Source organism: Xiphophorus couchianus, chromosome 9 (genome assembly GCF_001444195.1).
Source record: "Xiphophorus couchianus chromosome 9, X_couchianus-1.0, whole genome shotgun sequence".
Taxonomy (NCBI): Eukaryota; Metazoa; Chordata; class Actinopteri; order Cyprinodontiformes; family Poeciliidae; genus Xiphophorus; species Xiphophorus couchianus.
In genome coordinates this window covers 985,808-1,002,570 of record NC_040236.1, presented here as the reverse complement: position 1 = coordinate 1,002,570, position 16,763 = coordinate 985,808, and the positions used below count along the sequence as shown (strand labels likewise).

Genomic DNA, 16,763 nt, shown 5'->3' with positions numbered 1-16,763 from the left:
GTGGTTTTAGTGTGCAGGAGTTAGACGAGGAGCACAATCAATTATTTTTCCTTTTGCTTTAAGCAGCCATGTTACAGCAATAGTTAGGAAAAAGCATTTACGGTATATATTTGTATACTACCAGTACGTATTTCATTAAAAATATCTTTCTGTATAAATATTATGTTAAGCCATACTTGTTTGTGGCTTATGACATGTAATAGTCCGGAAATTACAGTATTGACTCAAAAAAATCACTCCATTTGTCAACTCATTGCACATGGAACATTTCTCCAAAGTTCTTATATTCAAAAACATCTTAAGTTCCATGTTAACATAGGACCCCTTCTTTGATATCACAGCACAATTCTTGCATCCATTGAACTTGTGAGTTTGTGGAAAGTTTCTGCTTGAATTTCTTTGCAGGATGTCAGAATACCTTCCCAGAGCTGCTGTTTTGATATAAACTGCATTCCACCCTCAGATCTTCTGCTTGAGAAAACTCCAAAGGTTCTCAATAGGGTTGAGGTCAGAGGTCAGAGGAGGATGGTGACCACACCATGAGTTTCTCCCCTTTTATGCCCATAGCAGCCAATGACACAGTGGTATTCCTTGCAGCATGAGATGGTGCATTGTTATGCAGGAAGATGATTTTGCTACTGAAGGTACGGCTCTTCTTTTTGAACCATAAAAGAAAGTGATCAGTCAGAAAGTCCATATACTTTGCTAAGGTCATTTTCACACCTTCAGGGACTCTGAAGGGGTCGACCAGCTCTTTCCCCATGATTTCGGCCCAAAAAATGACTCCACCACCTCCTTGGAATTGGTGGTGGTCATCCACCACCAATCCACTACTGCGTCCATCTGGACCATCCAGGGTTGCACAGCAGTCATTAGTGAACAAGTCTGTTTGAAAATGAATCTTCATGTACGGCTGGGCCCACTGCCACCGCTTCTGCTTGTGAGCTCTGGTTAGTGGTGGCCCAATAGTAGGTTCATGCACTGCAAGCCTCCACCTTGAGGTTCCAGAGGCACCAGCAGCTTCAAATAACTTTTTGCTGCTTTGTAAGGGCATTTTAACAGCTGCTCTCTTAATCTGATGAATTTGTCTAACAGAAACCTTCCTCATTATGCCTTTATCTGTACAAACCTATCTTTGTTCTGATCAGCCACAAATCTCTTCACAGTACGATAACGCTTCAGTTTTTGTTAAAAATCTAATGTTTTCATATTTTGTCATACGGCACTACACTATCTGATGATTTTCGTCAGCAGAGATCCTCTCTTTCCCATATTGCTTGAAACCTGTGGCCTGCTTAATAATGTGGAACATCCTTCTTAAGTAGACTTCCTTTAATTGAGCTCACCAGACAAACTTATCAACCCAGCTATCTGAAATTAATTATAGTGATTCAAAGAGCCCTGACACACAATACCATCTATAAATTTAAAAGCACAACAAAAAATGTAATCTTTATGAGACTTAAATCCAATTTGCATAATAATTTGGAACACGGTGTGGAAGCGGACCTGACTCTGGAGAGAGCCATCCAGCTTGCACATCATAGTAAACAAGTGAAGCAGCAAAGTGCAGAGCGCGTGGAAACTACAGGCAAGGTGAGACAGAAACAGTTTAGCAGCACAAAGAGCTGCTATGAGAAGTCAAAGCAGAAACAAGCGCAGAAATAGATAGATAGATAGATAGATAGATAGATAGCATTTATTGTCATTGAACAGAATTCAACGAAATTTCCATTGCAGCTCCCGTGCAAAAGGTCAAATATATACAGTATAAATAAGCAAACACACAATAATAATAATAACAATATATACAACTAAATTAACTAAAGGCACTCAACCACACCAAAGAAGTAGCAGCAGGTCCAATTATGGCAAAGTACAGATAATGTGACAGTGCAAAGTGCAGAACAATATGGCTGTGTGGGGGTGGGGGATATGTATGTATGACTGCGAGGTTATGATATGTGTGGGAGGGGGGGGCAGCAGGGAGTAATGGCTCTGACGGCTGTGGGGAAGAAACTGTTTCTCAGTCTATTTGTTGTAGTCCGTATATTCCTGTACCGCTTGCCTGATGGCAGCGGCACAAACAGTCTGTGGCCTGGGTGGCTGGAATCCATCGCTGGGCCACAGACTGTTTGTGCCGCTGCCATATGGCGAGAACAGAGAATTGTCAGAGATGCAATAGGACGAATGACAGAAAAGAAAAATGTCCAGCCCGAAATAAAAGATGCAGAAAGTGTAACAATGGGAAATTTTGAGGCTGCGTAAAACTAAAATGCTAAAACAAGTTAGCGCTGAAGCTGTTACAGATTCAGATGAGGATTCGTTTTTTTATTGGTAAACTGTTCCTGAGAGCAACAGCAAAGTCAAATGTCAATCAGGAGTCGGATTCAGACAGACAATTGGACGTTGAGCTGCTGGTGAATGGCAGCCCTGTGAACTTTCAAATTGATAGTGGTGCTGATACCACAGTCATGACAGATGCGACTTTCAATAATCTACAGCAAAACCCAAAACTCCATAAAGCAAGATCAACAGTGTACAGTCCAGGTGGAAAGGTCAGATGTGTGGGCACTTTCCTCACTACCACCACACACAAAGGTCAGAGATACCAGTACTGGATTACAGTTATTAAAGGACTGTAAAGAACAGTTATTAAAGGATAGCATTGACTGGTCAAACACGTCAATGCTATCAGTGGTGACTATTTGTTATCCAGTGACATGTTCAGAGAAATAGGACTACTGAACTGTGTGTCTGTTAAAATTGAGCTGACAGAAGAGGCACTTCCATTCGGTGTCAATACACCAAGCCGAGTCCCTTTTCCCCTCCTTCCAAAAGTGGAGAAACAACTAAAGCGGATGCTAAATCTTGGGATCATTGAGGAGGTTACTGAACCAAAAGATTGGTGTTCCCCAGTGGTGCCTGCTCCAAAAAGCAACAAGGATGAAGTCAGGGTGTGTGTAGATTTAAAACGATTGAACAAGTGTCTGAAGCGTGAACGCTACATGTTACATTTAGATGACATAACACCTAAGCCGGCCGGAGCTACAATTTTCTCCAGTCTGGATGCCTCTGGTGGGTTTTGGCAAATTCCATTGGACCTCAGCTGTCAAAGACTGACCACATTCATTATCCCGATGGGCTGTATTTGCTTCAAACACCTACCATTCGGGATTACATCTGCTCCTGAGATTTTTCAGCAATTGATGAGTAATCTACTTAAGAACCTGAAAGGAACTGTTGTCGTGGTGGATGAACATGCGACTACGAGCTGCTTACCAAGAACATGTTCTTGGTAAGCAGCTCGTAGTCGCCGACACACTCTCCAGACATCAGTTGAAAGACAGTTACGCTCTGGAAACTGAAACACAAGTAAAGGCATATGCCAACACTATGGTGGCTAGCAAGTCACCAAAGCTTGAGGAAATCCACCAGACTACACGAAATGACGCTGTGCTTCAAAAAGTAATCATGTTTGTCATCTGAGAAGAGTGGCCTCACAATATGGCAGAGAGCTCACTACTTCATGGGTACTATGCAGCCAGAAATCACCTATCATAGTCAGATGGGCTGGTCCTTTATCAAGACCGCATTGTTGTTCCAACAGCACTCTGAGCTGGTGTTTTAGACCAACTACATGAAGGTCACCAGGGCCTCACCAAGGGTCATGAGCGAGCTAAGTTGACAGTGTGGTGGCCAAAGATTGGTGCGCAGATGATAAGCAAAGTGAAGTTGTGGTTTTTGCAGAGAGCACAAACAGAGACGTGAACCACTGGTGACAGCTTCCTGCCCAACCATTGGGCAGGAAGCTGTCACCAGCCATTGTCACCAGCTATTGACAAAAAGGTCAATGGCAGAGAATTGTAGTTGACCTTTTTGTGCTTGAGGGTAAGACATATCTTGTTGCTGTTGATTATTTTTCCAGGGACATTAAAATTGCTTCCTTCACCACCACTTCCAGCACTCAGGTGCTCAAACACATGTTTGTGAGATGGAGCATCTCACAACTTGTCAACTGGAACTTGTCAGTGACAATTGGAAACAGTTAACATCGACAGAGTTTCATGAGTTCAAGTAGAGGTATGGTTTCACTCACATAACCTCCAGCCCTCATTACCCGCAATCTAATGGAGCTGCAGAAAGGACTGTTCAGAATGCCAAGTACATCCTTAAACAGCCTGACCCCTTAGCCCTTATGAGTTACTGCTCCACACCAAAAGCAGCAACAGGTGCCAGTCCAGCTCAACTTATGACTGGCCGACATTTAAGTACCACTATTCCTGTCCTGAAAAAAACATTGATGCCAAACCCAGTCAACCCAGACTTAGTCTACTTAAAGAATGCCAAAGCTAAAGATTCTTACAGATTCTTCTGCAACCACAGATATTCAGTTTGCCCACTCCCCAAGCTTCGCTCTGGTTCGGTGAGAGTGAAACTTGTTTTGGAAAAAGGGTGGACAGCGCCTGTCAAAGTCGTCAGCAAGTCTAAGGAGCTGAGATCCTACCACATAGAAATGGCCAACTGGAGCGTGGCTCAACGCAACAGACGTCATCATCAGGAGGTTCCTACGACTGATACTTCTGCAGCACAACATATTGTTGACCCTGCAGTGTCACAGCAGGACTGCAGATCCCCAGCTACAGAGGTGACCATTCCATCTGAATCACCATCAAACCAGCCAGTAGTAAGCCCTTCCTCAGGATCCTCCCTCTCGCCATCTATTCCTGTGAGAACAACTTCCAGGGGACGTAAAATAAAACTGCCTCTTAGATTCTGAGATTGCGTTTCAAAAGGATATAATAATCCCTATCAGGGCTGATATATACAGAGAAACTATTTCGAATACGATGCAGTTCATGTTCATGCTGTAGCTACATAAAGAAGCACAGCTTTTTGACTGACAATTACCTCTCTTGTCTTCCCTCATACCATGACAGTGGCCTTTACTTGAAAATGCTATGACAGGAAAGTAGGGTAATGAGAGAGAGGAAACACATCCAGCAAAGTTCACCAGGCCGAGAATCGAACCTGTGATGGCCATGTCGAGGACTAAGGCCTCCTTATGTGGACTATGCTTAACCCCTGTGCCACCACAGCATCTAATTTGTGAATTTTTAACAGTAAAACTCCGCGACATTGATTCTGAACTTTTTTTTACTTTGTTTTTATTGAAGATCTCCAAAAAAAGTGATTCATTCTGCTCAAATATACAATTACATATTACAAAAAGGGGGGCAAGACAAGAAATGTCCTCTTTAGACCTTGATTGTTCCTAGCCTGTTTTTGTTTTGAAGATAAAATCCCAAGATGATATAAAAAAGAAAAACAAATTAAAGCCGCAAGCGGCATCGGGCGGCCCTTGCAGCTCAGCGCCGCTCCAGATTATTGGTGACCGCAGGGGTTCCAGGACCGCCGTCTGCTCGCCACCGCAGATGTTCTCGCGCAGTTCCTGCGCCCGTTCGCCAGGCGATACACATCGATGCATTTGGCAGCACTCCTCGACGATGCACAAAAAATCTGGTGCAGATCAGCTGATGTAGCGAGGAGATATAGCTGATGGGTTAACCTAGGGGCGCAGTGGAGTCAAATTACAATTCAATGCTATTGGGCTCCTTAGAGGTTCACAAAAGTCAATCATAAAAAGTTATGTAACCTTTGGAAACCGTATGAGTTTCTCCGTCGATCTCTTTGGTGGAGTGACACTGACCCCTACTGGCGAAATACTGGTGTAGTTATTCATCATGTTTTTGTCAATTTGATACGGTGCGCTCCCTGTCTGATGCAAGTTATTTCTCTGAAAACTTCGCTTCTCCCTCAATCTCTTTGTCATTGGTAGAGTAATACTGACCCCTACTGGCAAATTACAGAAATAGTTGCTGAACAGTGACTGCTGATGAATGACATACTTTATATTATTTTTAGCCAAAATTAATGAATCTTTGTACTCTAACCCACAAAACACAATTAGTAAAAAAACAGAAAACATATAACAATGTATATTTACATAATTATTATGTTAACATGGCCTATGTGCAACAGATGCAATGTTCTGTATTTCATGGGTTGCTTTGATGTTGTTTATGCTTTTGGGAGAATGTGTATCTGAACAGCTGGATTGATGCTTTATCTGGTGACTTATGTTGATATTAGCTGTATTGTGTTTTCAGCAGCGCTCCCTGGTGAAGCACGCAACATCTCGTGCAGATCGACTGACATAGTGAGGAGATATAGCTGATGGCCTCCTTTTCCACTCCCCAAACTTTGCTTGGGGAAGTTTGCCCCCTCCACTAGGGGGCACAGTGGAGCCAAATTACATTTCAATGCTGTTGGGCTCTTTAGAGGTGAACAAAGGTTATACATATACATTTTGGCGCAAAACAGATGATCCATGTGTGATTTAGAGACAATCATATGCATATGGCGAGGGACTGCAATTCGCCATTTGGCCACGCCCACACGGTTCAGCCAGCAGGGAGCATTGACAGAGTTCCTCATCATGTCATCTTATGTCAGTTGTCATAGGATTAAACCCATATGAACCATAGAGTAAAAGTAAGACATACAGTAGAAAAAATAGGTAACTTCCTGGGCAGGGCTAAGGTGATGACATCAACTGACCATGACAATGTGATCAGGACTGGTCTGTAGTGAGACATATGAAGTCTGATGCAGCTGTGACCTTGCATGTGGAAGTTATTATGTCTTGATGTTTCATGGCGAATAGTCAAAGTTTGACACTTAGCCACATCCACATGCTTTGATGTACAAAAAAAATTCTGTGATAACTTCTCACCTTCAATACCTGAAGACTCTCCTGAGTGATTCTGAAGTCTGTATTTCAATAGCTGTAGGAAGAGTTAGATCAGATGTGACGTGTATAAAAAAGAGGAAATTGTGGCTTTGATCCAAAATGGCCGACTTCCTGTTGTGTTTATGGCTCCAGGAGACTTTTTTGTACGTCCTGACAAGATATATATGTGTGCCAAGTTTCATAATTCTGGGTTAAACCATGGCTTGGGGCTGATCCTTTAAAATATTCTAGGGGGCGCTGTAGAGGAATTAGGCCAGGTAGATCGCCCAAAACTAAGACAGCAAAGTCTCTTGGAGGTATGTCCTAAAACCTAGGAACCTAGGGTCATTTTGGGTTTGCTAAAGAGCAAATTTAGGCCATTTTCGACATTTATACACCTCAAACTTTAACAAACTTCTCCCAAGGATTTTGAGCTATCAGCTTCATCTTCATAAACATACAGTTAAGGGATGGGTGAGTAAAAGTTCTCAAAAACGTAACTGTAGTAGGTTTATGGGTTGTGGCCAAGCTGTGAACTTGATGTACACACTATATAGTGTAAGCACTATAATGTTATAACTTTGAAGTACAAAGGTCAAACCCTTCAGAACAGGAAGTCTGTTTTATTTTTAAACTCCATCGCTAAACCCCTTGGTCTAATCAAGATGATCCCATCTCAGGAGACGGATAACACGTTGGTGTCACTTACTTTAAAGCACAAAGAGTTTTTCGTGGAAGGTGTGGCTGTGGTAGCGCAGCAAAGTCAGACATCACGCTGTTGCCATTTGTTTGGTTCTAAATTCCACTGATTCCAGATGAGCTGCACCAAAATCACTGATCGATGATTTTGGTGCCAGCAGGAATCCAGTCCAATATTTGGTGGGCGTGGGCTAATTCTTTCACAACGCCCCTGAAATCTTCAAAAAAAAAAAAAAAAAGAAAATCAGCCCCAATTCTTTCTTGTGCCAAAAGGAATTCACCTGTTTTGCCACTTGTCTTCATTCTACTCTTTGATAGAGATTTAAACAGGTATCTGGAGACCTACAACAACATGATGCAAAATCCTTTTCACAGGGGGCCTGAGAGCTGGACATAAGTGTGTGATAGAATGGCGAATTCAAATCCCTTGCCATTTGCAGGGCTCTACATCCCACATGTATCATGTGCAGTGAACTAAAAATGTTTATATTGGAATTTGACTCCACAGTGCCCTCTAGTTAAGTCCAACAGATATTTCTTCCAGATATGTCATCTGATTTGCACTATATTTTTAATGTATCATCAAGAAGCACTGCTGCACACACTGGTGTAGTAATTTCAAGATGATTGAGTGACTCCTCCTGCTTTTCCGTGTGTTTGACATAAGACTGCAACAGTATCCACTAACCCTTGAACATATGACATGTTCGGAAGCTTACAGGAAATCCTTGCCAATCCTTTTCCATGAAAATAGTACATGATAACTCTTGTGTGGAAGGTCAGATTTTGGCAAAGCTTTGAAATGTTGGCACTAGAGTTGTACCTAGAAATAATTTGCCCCAACCCCTAAATTATTTTTCTATCACTTCAATGGGTAGATTCTGAATTATGCACAACAGTCAAGGGAAAACATTAATTTCAATAAACTACTCTACTCTTGATGTCACACTTAAATATGGAATTAAATTCCATTTCCCTAAATCCACTTTTAACATATATTTTGTCTAAATAGAGTTACAAGTTGGTAAATGTGCTAAATCTTGTGTTAGAATAATACACGAGTATTTCATTGATTTTTGTTCCCAACTAATATCATAACTTTATTCAATATCTTGATTTGGTTAGTAATTGAATGTGACAACCTGAGTATTTTGTATATCTTATGTTCTAGAAGCATTAAAATTCAACTTCAAAAATACTTTATTAATCCCAAAGGGAAATTAAATGTTTTTGTAGCTCAATAATTTAGATTCTTCAAAGAGCTATTGCAGATTCTGATTTTGGAAGATTTTCTGCGGCAGTCTGTACCACACTGAATCTGAAGAAGCCTCTGACTGAAGATGCTCTCCCTTGCTAAGACAGTATCATGGGGAGCATGGTCAGTGTTGTCCATACTTTTCTTGATCCTATGAAGAATCCTTCATTGCATAATAATCTCCAGAAGTTCCACAGTCATCCCCAGAACAGAACCAACCTTTTTTATCATCTTGTTGAGCCTTTTTAATTCTGATGGTCCTGCCCCAACAGATGACGAATGAAGAGCTCACACTCTCAACAACAGACTTTACAGATCAGCAACATCTTGCTGCAAACTTTGAAGGATCTTAGCTTCCTCAAGAAGTACAGTCTGCTCTGTCTCTTCTTATAGATGCTTCACTGTTGCGTCTCCAGTCCAGTCTGTTGTCCAGATGAACATCCAGGTATTTATATTTCTCAACCAGCTCCAATTCTTCTCCAATGATGGAAATAGGGTTTAATCTAATCCTGTTCCTCCTGAAATCAACAATCATCTCTTTTGTTTTGCTCACATTTAATATGAGATAATTGTTCCCAAACCATGACACAAAGAGTCCACTAGCTCTTTGTTCTCAGCATCTTGCCCATCTCCTGACAAATGTAGAGTAATCAGAGTATGTCTGAAAAGTGCTGAAAGTCTTAAATGTACAGAGTGAAAAGGAATGGTGAGAGTACAGTCACCTGTGGTGCTGCTGTGTTGCTGACCACCTGGTTAGACACAGTCCTTCAGTCTCACAAACTGGTCTGTTGTTGAAGTAGTCATAGATGTAGGCAATTGTTGAGGCCTCCATATGTGTCTTCTGGAGTTTCTCACAGAGTAAATCAGACTGAATTGTGTTAAATGCACTAGGGGAATCAAAGAACACGATCCTCACAGTGCTACCTGCTTTGTTGAGATGACAGTTGGTTTATTAAGCAGGTATATGATGGCATCTTCAACTCCATGGCGATAAGCAAACTCCAAGGGGTCTTGATATGTGCTTGTCTGTTTATTCAGGTGGGCCAAAAGAAGTCTCTCCAGGACATTCACGATGTGGAATGTCAGGGCAACAGGTCTATAGTTGTTGATGACTGATGGGTGAATTTCTTCTGTGCTGTACTATAGTCTTTCACAACAGTGGAACCTTCTCTTAGGTCAGCTTAGGTCAGGCTAATATTGAAATATTGCAAAAATACTACAGGCCTTCAGGACTCTGAGGCTGACACCATCTGGACCTGCAGCCTTGTTCTGGTTCTTCTGTCTAGCTGTCTCTTCACCTGACTTCTAGATACAGAAAAGTGGAAGGCAGAGGCTTCTATCACTGCTCCATAGAGAGTGTGCTCACGTACAGTCTGTGTGTCTGGTACGGCAGTAGCACATCCGCGGACAAGAAGGCGCTCCAGAGTGTTGTTAGGGCAGCAGAGAGAACCATAGGCTGCCCCCTCCCCACTATGGAACAGATTTACACTTCCAGGCTCCACAAGAAAGTTTTGGACATTTTAAATGACTCTTCACACCCTGGTCATGGTCTCTTCCAGCTGCTGCCATCAGGCAAGAGATATAGAGCAATAAAAACCAGGACAAATCGCCTAAAAAACAGTTTTTACCCGATGGCAACCATGGCACTAAATTCAAAGGCATAAGAACTTCTGCTCTTGACACCACTTTGTTAAAAATGTAAATTCTGTTGCGACACCTCCAGGCGCTGCAACCATCTTCTGATGTCTATTTATTTCTCATTTTGTACTATTTATTTCTTTATCTTTGTATATTATGTATATACACATAACCTGCATCTTAACTCGAGTCGAGCAAATCTCAATCTCGTTGTAATCTGTTGATGACAATGACAAATAAATCTTATCTTATCTTATCTTATCTTATCAAAGGGAGCAGCAGCATCTCCTGATTTGGTTGAAGACAAACTTGTGGAAGCAGAAGAGTCCATGACTAAGGTGGAATATAGGACATCTAAGGTTTGACAGGAAAGCAGTGGGTTAGAGGAAAGTGGGATGTCTATGACTGGGGACAGGAAATGATGATGATGAGCTTGTTCCTGAAGCTATTGAAAGCATCTATCTGATCCTCCTTTTGCTTGAAGCCTGTAATCTTCTTCAACCCTGACCAATATCTCTGATATTATTCCTCTGCAGTTTATTTTCCAGCTTCCTCTTGTGCTTCTCCTTACTGTCTCTAACATTGACTTTGAGCTGCAATTCACACAGGCTCATTAAAATCGGACAATAGAAGATTGGAAAATGTTGTCCGGTCTGAGTCTCAATTTCTGCTTCGACATTTGGATAGTAGGGTCAGAATTTGGTGTCAACAAGATGAAAGCATGGATCCATCCTGCCTTGTATCAACGGTTCAGGCTGGTGGTGGTGGTACAATGGTGTGGGGGATATTTTCCTGGCACACTTTGAGCCCATTAGTACCAATTGAGCATCGTGTCAACGCCACAGCCTACCAGAGTATTGTTGCTGACCATGTCCATCCTTTTATGAAAATCTGGATGGCTACTTCCAGCAGGATAACGCGCCATGTCATAAAGCGTGAATTGTCTCAGACTGGTTTCTTGAACACAACAATGAGTTCACTGAACTACAATGGCCTCAAAAGTCACCAGATCTCAATCCAACAGAGAACCATTGGGATGTGGTGGAATGAGAGATTCACATCATGGATGTGCAGCCGATAAATCTGGAGCAACTGCGTGATGCTATCATGTCAATATGGACCAGACTCTCTGAGGAATGTTTCCAGTACCTTGTTGAATCTATGCCTCGAAGGATTAAGGCTGTTCTGGAGGCAAAAGGAGGTCCAACTTGGTACTATAGTTTATATGGCAGCTATTTGCTGATATTACAGGTGAAGGTAATTTAATATTGGAAAAGTTGCAAAGATCTGGCCAGTGAGTGTATGTAGTCAGTCACACATTCAGCCATGGCACTGATGTCTGGCAGATGGCTGGCAGAGAGTAGTCTGGCAGAGAGGTTGTTTTGCTTGAAAACAACCCTGGCGAGACTCTTCTGCTTCCTGGGGCCACTTTCTAGTATCCATCTTCCTAAATCTACTATTACATTGCAAATTTTGTTGATGTCAGCTTCTCAGCCATCCCCCTTTTCATCACTTAATACTATGTCAGGGCTCTTTGACAGCATGACAAATACATTTAATATTTTAATTGTTGTCTGTACACCAATCTCTGTACAGGAAGCATAGGAATAGCTTAGTTTCAATTGTTGTTTTGTTTAAAGTGCTTCATTATAGTCTTTTTATTGTATCCATTGTTAGATGGCTACAGAGCTACCAAAAGCATTGTAATAAATTAACTGGAGCTGTGCCAGCCAAATTTTCTGATAATCAAAACAGGTGTACATGGGCAACAAAATAGTTTCAGAATAAGCTGCCACGGCTGCTATTAGGCTGCTCTATGCAGCAAAACCTCCAAAATAATGAAGAAAAAACAATATCTCCATGAAAAGTACCCTCTTCTGACACATGGTCAGCAATCATGTGTCTGTAAACTATGCAAGTCTTCCGGTAAAGTGTCGATTTTATCTGATGACCATCAACAGATAAAACATTTGGCATGGTGGGAAAACTGGCCCACCAAAAGAGAGACAACGTCTTTTAGTGCTTAGAATGCGCAATCACAGGGAGCAAACATTAGTCCTGAATTATATCTTTCCATATTTGGAGTGATATTTGTCAAAGTGAGAGGGGAAAAGTTTGGGAATCATGATCGCCCATGTCTGTGACAGTTAGGATCCCCAATATCTTGGTATCAACTTTGTCAACTTTTAAAACTAGATCATTTGAATCAGTGAGCAAGGAGCACACGGTCTCTTAAGTGAATGCAGTGATGTGTTTGGGCAGTGACAGAGCTGCTATACTGAACAACAGAGGCTGATGATGCTCTTCAAAAGTGCAACAAGCCATGTGCATGTGTGGATGAAATGTATATTTTTGTCAAATCACTTGGGAAAAACTCCACCTTTCTGCTTGCATTTAGTTTTACTACTTAGATGTCTTTATAGTCTGTGGGTCAATGCGTGTACTTAAAAGAATAAAAATATAAGACAGGAACACCTAGTATCCCTCTTTATGTGCAATTTTTTATGTTGTCTGGACAAGGAGAATAAAATTTTCAACCTATGGGTCTCAATAAATATTTTTTCTGCCAATTTGACTTGTCTACATTACAGTATATCAGCAAATACATACATGTTGGATATCTCTGCAAGCTTTGACGGTTGAACAGTATCACCAAGTCTCAACTTACGGAACTGACATCTGTAAAACCGGAGGTAGATTCTTTAGGAGCATTACTTGATGCTGATGATGGGATGAAGGGATCTTTTCCACTGAATGGGTCACCTAGACCTTTTTTAGCCTGAAAATGGTCTATGACATCAGCACCAAAAGCCTGGAAAGGGTCACATGGTTTGGAAGGATCTGCTGTGGCAATCAAGCTTACTGGTGTTGTTGTACCTGTAGAAAAAAGACAGTTAAATGAATAGATAGATAATCAAGACAGATGCATTTTCTTGAAAAACAAATCGATATCCCATAAATAATGACAGAAAAACTAAAACCACATAAGGTTACAAAATGTATGTGTAAATGTAAGTGTAAACAAGTTATACCTCTCTTAACATCTGACTAAAACACAAATATGTCTAGCTGATTCGATTCAGTTTATTCGTATATCCCAATTCAAAACAAATGTTTCAAGGCAAATAAAAAAATTATTTTTGTCAAATGTTTTGGAAATATACTTCAGCTCAATAATACCATTTTCAAGAGATCCCAAAATAAAATAAACAACGAAACAAGAAAACTGTCTACACTCCTTGAATAGAGATTGGTTTGTCCTGGGTTCCCATGGGGCTTCTGAGTGGTTTAAAGTTTTCTTTTTGTCTCTGTCAAAAAGTTCTGGCATTGTTTCATTGACAATGAGAGAGAAAGGACAAATGTGAGTTGCAAATTGTCAGTCTGTCTTCAAACTTTGCCCATTTCTTGACAGTCCTTCATCCGACTCCTAACCGGAATATTTTGTCAGGTTTTATATTAGTGTAAGATTCTCTTTGACACCTTAAAGCTTTCTACATGTCTCTTTGAGTTCTTGACAAATTACGTAATGGTTGATTTCGATGGAATCTTAATAACTGAAGTATCTTCTGTCTAAGAATCAATTTTAATACAAAGCAAGGTAGCCCATGGCTGAGAAAAGGATGTAGTGAATAAAGCTAACAGAGAAGTACTGTATTTACATGATAAAAGCCAAAGTTGCTTCCATTTTGAAAATTATGTGATATGCTTTAGTTTGGTTGGAGAAATTCTATGAGGTAATATGGACTTGCAAAAACTGGACTTTTTTTTGAAAAAGCCGATAGCTGTTGACCATGTCATGAGCCACTCACCGCTGGGTGGTTTGGGCCTTGGCGGTATACTTCTTTTAGGTGGCAGAGCTGGCATGTCTGTTTTCCTGGTGAAAGGGTCATCTACAAATACTGGCTAGAACAGAAAAAATTGTAGAAATCAACAGATTTTTTTTCAGATATTAATCCTGAAAAAAAAATCACTGGATTCAGGACACCTGTTGGACAACATATTAAGCTTATTATTGTTAGTATTTTTTACCCATAAATATATAATCAAGCATGAAGTTATTCTTATTTACATTACTTTTAAAAATGGCATGGTGAAATTTATTTATTACTTTGATGGCAGTGTGGTTGAGTGGACTATGGAGTAAACAGGTACCACAGGGTTGTTTAAAAAAACACATTTTAGTGTTAGGTGTTACAATGTAATTGTCCCAGATCAGGGGTGCCCAAAGTCGGTCCTCGAGGGCCGGCATCCTGCATGTTTTAGTTCTCTCCCTGGTAGTATCAACCAGCGTGTCAGTATTCTTCTTAGACCTTCTAACAAGCCATCATTTGATCCAGGTGTGTTAAACCAGGGAGAGAACTAAAACAAGCAGGATGCCGGCCCTCGAGGACCGACTTTGGGCACCCCAGATGGAACAGGACTCAGTTCCTCAACACACCTGCATTTTGGGTCTGATCAGTGATTCTATCAATCAATCAAGTTTTATTTGTCCAGCATATTTCAGCAACAAGGCATTTCAAAGTGCTTTACATCATAAAAACATCCATCCATCCATTCATCCATCCATCCATCCATCCATCCATCCATCCATCCATCCATCCATCCATCCAACTTCTTCCGCTTATCCGGGGTCAGGTCGCGGGGATAGCAGCTTCAGAAGGGAGGAACAGACTTCCCTCTCCCCGGCCACTTCTTCCAGATCTTCCGGGGGAGTCCCGAGGCGTTCCCAGGCCAGCCGAGAGACATAGTCCCTCCAGCGTGTCCTGGGTCTTCCCCGGGGCCTCCTCCCGGTGGGACGTGCCCGGAACACCTCACCAGGGAGGCGTCCAGGAGGCATCCTGACCAGATGCCCGAGCCACCTCAACTGGCTCCTCTCGATGTGAAGGAGCAGCGGCTCTACTCTGAGTCCCTCCCAGATGACTGAGCTTCTCACCCTATCTCTAAGGGAGAGCCCAGCCACCCTACGGAGAAAACCCATTTCGGGCGCTTGTATCCGCGATCTTGTTCTTTCGGTCACGACCCAAAGCTCATGAAAACGTAGATCGACCAGTAAATCGAGAGCTTCGCTTTTTGGCTCAGCTCTCTCTTCACCATGACGGACCGGTACAGCGCCCGCTTGACGGCAGACACTGCGCCAATCTGCCTGTCGATCTCCCGCTCCCTTCTTCCCTCATTCATGAACAAGATCCTGAGATACTTGAACTCCTCCACTTGGGGCAGGACACCCCCCGCCCCCAACCCGGAGAAGGCACTCTACCCTTTTCTGGCTCAAGACCATGGCCTCGGATTTGGAGGCACTGATCCTCATCCCAGCCGCTTCACACTCTGCTGCAAATCGCTCCAGCGAGAGCTGCAGATCATGACCTGATGAAGCCAGAAGGACCACATCATCTGCAAAAAGCAAAGATGAGATCCTAAGGCCACCAAATCGGATCCCCTCAACACCTTGTCTGCGCCTAGAAATTCTGTCCATGACAGTGATGAACAGAATGGGTGACAAAGGGCAGCCCTGGCAGAGTCCAACTCTCACCGGAAACTGCCGGCAATGCGGGCCAGACTCTGACACCGGTCATACAGGGACCTGACAGCCCGTATCAAAGGGCCCGGCACACCATACTCCCGGAGAACCCCCCACAGGGCTCCAAGAGGGACATGGTCGTACGCCTTCTCCGAGTCCACAAAACACATGTAGACTGGTTGGGCGAACTCCCATGCACCCTCCAGGACCCTGCCGAGGGTGTAGAGCTGGTCCAGTGTTCCATGACCAGGACGAAAACCACACTGTTCTTCCTGAATCTGAGGTTCGACTATCCAACGGACTCTCCTCTTTAGGACCCCTCAATAGACCTTGCCAGGCAGGCTTAAGAGTGTGACCCCTCTATAATTGGAGCACACCCTCCGGTCCCCTTTTTTGAACAGGGGGACCACCACCCTAGTCTGCCAATCCAGGGGAACTGCCCCCGATGTCCATGCGATATTGCAAAGTCTCGAAGCCGTATGGAAGTCTTTCTCCATGGCCTCTCCAAACTCCTCCCATGCCCGAGTTTTTGCCTCAGCAACCACCCAAGCCGCATGCCACTTCGCCCGCCGGTACCCATCAGCTGCTTCCAGGGTCCCACAGGCCAAAAAGGCCCGATAGGACTCCTTCTTCAGCCTGACGGCATCCCTCACCGAAGGTGTCCACCAACAGGTTCGAGGGTTGCCGCCGTGACAGGCACTAAATGTGCAGTAAACTAGCGGTATTGTATAGGGCCGCACTGGGTTAACGCGGTGAATTTCAAACTGTCCGACGCGTGCTTCATTATACTCCAAGTCGCTTCAGGTTGTTGTTGCAATCATCAATTTATTCCACTTGACTGTCATACTTCAGATTTTACA

General features: G+C 42.6%; 1 protein-coding gene across 8 annotated transcripts in view; it reads right to left on the bottom strand.

Moving 5' to 3' along the window:
- The window catches only part of eps15l1a (epidermal growth factor receptor pathway substrate 15-like 1a), a 146,184-nt gene that overhangs the window by 16,292 nt on the left and 113,129 nt on the right, over positions 1–16,763 (bottom strand). For 5 of the 8 annotated variants that reach the window (XM_028026750.1, XM_028026753.1, XM_028026752.1 and 2 more), the window contains 2 exons: positions 14,195–14,288; positions 13,054–13,262 (listed from right to left, as the gene is read on the bottom strand). In XM_028026750.1, coding sequence (XP_027882551.1) covers positions 13,054–13,262; positions 14,195–14,288 — 303 coding nt within the window. Of the gene's footprint in view, positions 1–5,146; positions 5,570–13,053; positions 13,263–14,194; positions 14,289–16,763 lie in introns of those variants that run through there. The other 3 variants (XM_028026751.1, XM_028026749.1, XR_003596731.1) reach the window with 3 other exon arrangements.